The sequence below is a fragment of the Melampsora larici-populina genome (assembly GCF_000204055.1).
Source record: "Melampsora larici-populina 98AG31 unplaced genomic scaffold MELLAscaffold_53, whole genome shotgun sequence".
Lineage (NCBI taxonomy): Eukaryota > Fungi > Basidiomycota > Pucciniomycetes > Pucciniales > Melampsoraceae > Melampsora > Melampsora laricis-populina.
The window spans coordinates 61,951-67,901 of record NW_006768817.1 but is presented as its reverse complement, the minus strand read 5'-3'; the positions used below and the strand labels follow the sequence as shown (position 1 = coordinate 67,901).

Below are 5,951 nucleotides of genomic sequence, written 5' to 3'. Positions count from 1 at the left end.
GTTTGCCTCGTAGATTGCAGATGAATCTTGGGACACAAAAGCATAAAGATTTGACAGATTTGCTATAGAAAATGTCCAAATAATGTAACATCCTTGTTTGTGATGCAAAACCCTTTTTTGGGTGGTTTTGGAGTCTTGTACACCACAAACCCCCCCAAACGGGGTTTTCACTGGTGACACTGCGCAGTGAAAAAACCGCAAACATTTGCAGACATGATTCGTGAAAATCTCGGGGTCGTACAACCGGAGTTAACACTGCGCTATTTACACCAGTGGGAACTTGACCATAAACCGGTGAAACCCCAGTTAGGTCCCTCTCTTTAGTGGCACATAATGCGCCGCATAGCAGACCACGTTTTTTGAAACTCTGTTCTAGGTTCACATCAACAGTGGCACAATTCATTGAACACATCCAATAATTAGCGCTTAGCGCTTTTATTACCAAAATACAAAATAAACAATAACAAAACCAATACAATGAAATAGATAAAAAGATAAAAAGATATATAAACAATAACAAAACCAATACAATGAAATAGATAAAAACATCAACTTGAGCCTTCAAGGCAGGACTTACAAAGTCCCAATTGATCGAAAAAATGAATAAGAAAGTAGTCTAATAAGATAAGAGAAATAAAACCATCTACATCAATCACCTCAGTACTTACTCTTCCTCTTCTTCTTCTTCTTCTTCCTCTTCTTCTTCCTCTTCCTCTTCCTCTTCCTCTTCCTCTTCATCTTCCTCTTCATCTTCTTCTTCCTCTTCTTCATTTGCCACCTCTTCTCCCACTTCGTAAAGTTCTTCATCAGGTCCTGCTGCCTTGTCTCCAAAGGAATCGTCAAGGCCCGCTATAGTATCTTGAATCTCTTCCTCAGTAGGTAATGCAAACTTAGTTATTGCTTTCAACTCTTCAAATGTCCTCTTTCCGTTTATGAATAAGTCTGTTTGTAAGACCAGAACATAGAATCTGTTTACAAGACTAAGTCAGTTGCTATGGATGCATAAGTAATATGGAAAGAAAGAGAAAAGATCCATACGCATAACAATATCTTGATGATTCGCTGCGCAAGTGCTCCAGAGTCTGGTCCACCACGTTCCACAAAGTCTTCGTCTTGTACGTCGAACGGTTTAGCCCCCAATGAATGAATTGTATCCTCTGAATTTCATTCAATTAAGCAAGTCAGTGGGATGGATTTTAAATAGAAGGAAAAAACTAATATGATATAACATACTACCCAGGCATGGCGACCAACTTGAAGATGTCCAATGTCGGACATGATCTTTTTTGGAGACACTATACTGCCTCCAACATATCCATGCTCTTTTTGATAGAGCTAATCCAAACTTGGTTAGAACAAAAAAAGCCAAAATTGTGAGTTGAACGGAGACTCACTTTAACCATAATCTCATAGATGCTTGGTACAGCACCATCACTGGTGATGATGGATCGATCTGGAAGCTGAATGTTTTTCAGGAGCTATGGTCTCCAATTGAGATAGTCAGCCCATTGAAAGACAAATTATAGTAGTAGAAAAATATCTTACCGTGCATGAATGGTCTTTTTGGACTTCCTTCAACACTGTCTTGATGACCTGGTGGAAAACACCTGACACTGCTGGGTTCGGATCCTTTCCATAGCGAGGTGGTAACATCTTCTTTTTCCACGCGGTGCGAGTTGACATTATCTCGGTCTGGATAAATCATTGCATCATTGTTCATATTTTAATCTCGTGATGACAGATTACAAGACTTACCATGACTCTTGCGTACAGAGAGTGAGGGAGGAGCTCTTTGGTCCCTTTTTTGTTGTTGGTTGCTGTGTACGCCTGAATATCACCTTTGAGGATGCACTTTGTGGCCCAAACGCGCAAACATTTCTGAACCCAGGAAGAGGAGAGAGAATTCTGTAGTTATTTTCATGGTACAGAGTGGAATATTGAAATACTTACTTTCAGCTCTTTACTTTCTTTCCAACCAATAGCCCCGGATGCAATCTTGGTGAGCTCTGATTGAATTTCTGACATTTGTTTCCTCACCTCCAAACGGAAGATTTCTTTCTCTTGACGTTCAGCCAGGACGTTTGCCATCATGGTCATGAACTGCTCTTCGGTAGATTCAACCTAAAGCAAATAATGATAGTTAGATCGACAATGGAAGAGAAAGAGAGAAAAAGATGAATATAATAATGTCACTTACATTGCAGAGTGTGCAGCCAATGAAACAATGCTCCGTGTCAAGGCCAACACGGGTGGCAACTCGATTGTAAGTACCCACTTTGGCACAATTCATGTGCGTTGATTGGCTCTCGGCAGTGATCGCGTTGGCTTGGGTCCGAATTGCTTGGATAGCCAGGTCCGCGGCTGTCTGGCTGCCCACTCCTGTGTCGCTTTCAGAATCGCCGCCACCGTTATTACCTTCATTGCCTTGTATGTTGAAAAAATTGGATCAGTATGGCAAAATAAATATAACAAGGATGCAATGACTTACCTTCATCATTGTCTTTGATATTTATTGAAACAACTGGCTCAGTATATGAAACAAAAAAGAAAATGAATCAGTAAGATATAATAATGAGAAACTTACCGGTATTGTGTTCAGAGTCGTTGAAGAAATCCAAGTCCTCTTGTCTGAATAATTCAGACTCGCTGGGAGGTAAAGGACTATCTACGTGAGCAAGTTTTGATTTGGTGGCTTTTGATTTCGAAGCTGGAGCCGGAAGTTTGGCTTTCGAAGCTGGAGCACGAGCTGGAGGTGGTGGAGGAGGTGAAGGAGGAGCACGAGCAGGAGCTTTTGATTTTGGAGCTGGGGTTTTGGCTTTTGATTTCGAAGCTGGAGCTGGAGGAGCTGGGGTTTTGGCTTTTGATTTCGAAGCTGGAGCAGAACGTTCGCGTAAACCACGTCGCTCGGTAAACCGAAGAACCAGGGGATCGACTGATAACCCCCTGATAACTGTGATAAACCTCCACACAGCCATGAAGTATGGGTTTCTGTCAACCGTACAGTCCTCAGATTCCCAACCACATTCTCCAGTATGGGACTTACGGCTAGGCGGACAAAACCTTTTGTCCCTTACCTCATCGCTCAGAAACCGGCCGGCTCAATTGTGGGATCATGGATGTCACCAGGTGACATGATTAGACATTCAGAACGCGTGTCCATCTATTGTCCCCACGCTGAACCCTCCTGCCACCACCTATTCCCTTTCTCCAAACTAAACGTCAACCAACCTCAACGTATAACATCAAAGATGCTTCTCCGAGATTTCACCATCCAACTCACTCATCAGTCACCCCACCTATCCGCAACACTCACGGTGGCGGACTTTGTCCGCTTTGCTTCCCTTGCTGCCGAAGTCGACTATCGTGCAGGTACTTCCTTACGGCTCACACCCACCCGGATTCCTGTGCTACCATTCCTCGAGGAGGCTCTATCTGTCCATTTTCCGTCCAATCTTTGGGACGACCTGTGGCGAATCTCTTTCCCCATCCTACACATGTGTTGAATCAATCCAACCAACTCGATCCGCGACCTAGGGCTCCAGCCCAATTTTACCACCAAAATACCCGAAAGATTCCTACGCACCCCTCTGTCACACTGCCTCATATGCCCAAAGGACAATCCCCGTCCTTTACACGTACACTCGCGTCTAAACGGATACCTTCACGACATTGATGGAGTACACCCTGTGCAGACTATCATCTTAAGTTGCTCAAGTACGTGACCTCTACGCTTACTCACAGTTACCCTTTGCTCTCTCACTGACCTCCTCCATATCAGACCCAAAATGCGATACTATGTATCGACCCAGTTATTACAGCCGAGACAGTGCTCAATACTACTACACCAACGAAATGGGGCGAGATGTTGATTATCTACATATCAACTGTCACTACTACATGACTACACGACTGGCGTACATGTTCCGGGTGCTCCAGATGCTAGCACAGTAAGTTGAACACCTTTCGCATCACTGTTCTGAAAGAATGCAACTGACGGTGAATGTCATTTGGAATGAAAAGTGTCTCTCATTTCAATCTTGTAAACTGGTTCAACATGGTATTTGTAGATGACACTCCAGCTCAACTTTTCGCACCAGACCAGTTGTTTACCCCATCAATGTCCGAGGAAGAATGTCGCCACGGCCTTATGCTTCACTCATTAATCAAACATGCGGATCGAAGAGGTACCACCCTCATTGTCAGCTCAAGCGGAATAGACAAAATCCGGTTCGAGTCAGCAATTGAAACCCACTTAGAACAACTACTAATCGAAGGAACCAAGTATAGAGATCATTACTGCTCTACTTGTGTCCGATTGTTACCAGACGGCGTTGATCCAGTCAGTGGCGAAGGTTTTTATAAATGTGAGTGCCACCTTCCATCATTCTCGACTATAGTTGTTTCGAAAGATATTAATTTTTACATTTCTTTCAATTGGATCACAGCCATCCGCGCGGTAGTGACCGATGGCTTGACCATCGGCCACTGGCGATGCAGTGCAACGACGGAGCAACTACGGGAAATTGCTCAAACATCTGGTCGGCCATTGCCAGAAGGGCCATGCACTCGAAAACTTGCCAACGTGAACGACCGGTTCTGCCCAGATCATTTCACGATCCTGGGTGGTCAATGCCGAGCTCAACCCTGCCCAAAACCCGCTGCTACCGATCGTGAAACGTGCGACGACACCGAGCACATCAAACAGTGGGCCGACTTCAAAAAACGTGTTCAAGGAAACTTCTCACTCACGGCCATCCTCAACCGCCCCGGGTCGAACCTTCACCCCGATCCTACGCCTCATCTAGATGCCGAAACAGGCGAGTTCATAGACCTGGAGAGCTTGCAACAAGCTGATGAGTCCCAGCGAGCGCACGAAGCCGCGCGCGACGGCGGCCAATCACAGGCCGCTGGTAAATACGTGCTGTCAAGAAGCCGCACCCATAACGACCAGCTGATCGTAGCACCCTGTGGGATTGTTTTGGCGCGAAAGACTTTCTACCACGCTGAATCCGTCAGTGCAGTCAAAGTGAGTTTGGATTTCCGAAAATTCTATATCATTATTCTACAATTTGCAAATGACTCAACCTTCCCAACTGTGATTCTGGATTGCTGGTGTCCCTGTTGCTGACTTTGGTTTATCACATCATCACAGGATTTTCTTGAGGAAACCTTCCCACGCGGCATGCCGGAAGTGGTGTTTTATGATAATGCTTGCAGGTTAACTGAGCACATTTACACCGGGGATTCTGACCCATCCCGTTTCACCGGCACTGTCATTCCGGTGGACCCGTTTCACCACCGATCTCACGCTGAAACGGATGAATTTTGCAAAATGTTTACCGACCCGAAACTGTTTCCCGACATTCAAGAGGATGGTCGATGGATTTTCAATGCATCCGCGGCAGAGCTGACAAACATTTGGTATGGCGCGTTTGCTTCAATGTGCCGTAACATGTCGTCACTTGCGTACAATTTCTTCTTGGAAGAAATGGTTTATTTGAGAAATAAATGGCTAACAAACAAACTGCACAAGCGAGCTGGGGTGGTGTATATTGGGGAGGGAGCCCTCTAGTTTCAAGTGCACTTGATATTCCAATTGATATGCATATGTTATGCCTAAACAAGCCTCTCCCACAGTTTCGTATGCACAACTGAATACTGTATGTTAAGATGATGGATGATATTATACTATCAATTTTATTGTTAGTATTGGCTGAAGTCTCCTTACGATGATGGATGATAATATATATCCTTTTGATTTTTACTGATGTATTTCTACGAGAAACAAATATGATTAAGGTAGAATATGTGACCATTTTTTGATAAGTACATGATATTTGATCACTACAAGAGTCATTATAGTTATATATGACCAATTTCCTAAGTCAAACTTTCCTACGCCCTTTAGGTCATGTTGGGTAAAAGGCTTTGGAACCCCCTTAGCCTGAGAG

The 5,951-nt window shown here is 44.2% G+C and overlaps 1 protein-coding gene across 1 annotated transcript; it reads left to right on the top strand.

Moving 5' to 3' along the window:
* Nucleotides 1–5,182: 5,182 nt before the first annotated feature.
* On the top strand, nucleotides 5,183–5,572 carry MELLADRAFT_92828 (uncharacterized protein; the record flags this gene model as incomplete). Its single annotated transcript, XM_007415786.1, has 1 exon — nucleotides 5,183–5,572. One exon carries the CDS (start codon nucleotides 5,183–5,185, stop codon nucleotides 5,570–5,572), a length of 390 nt encoding a protein of 129 aa, XP_007415848.1.
* Nucleotides 5,573–5,951: the final 379 nt, after the last annotated feature.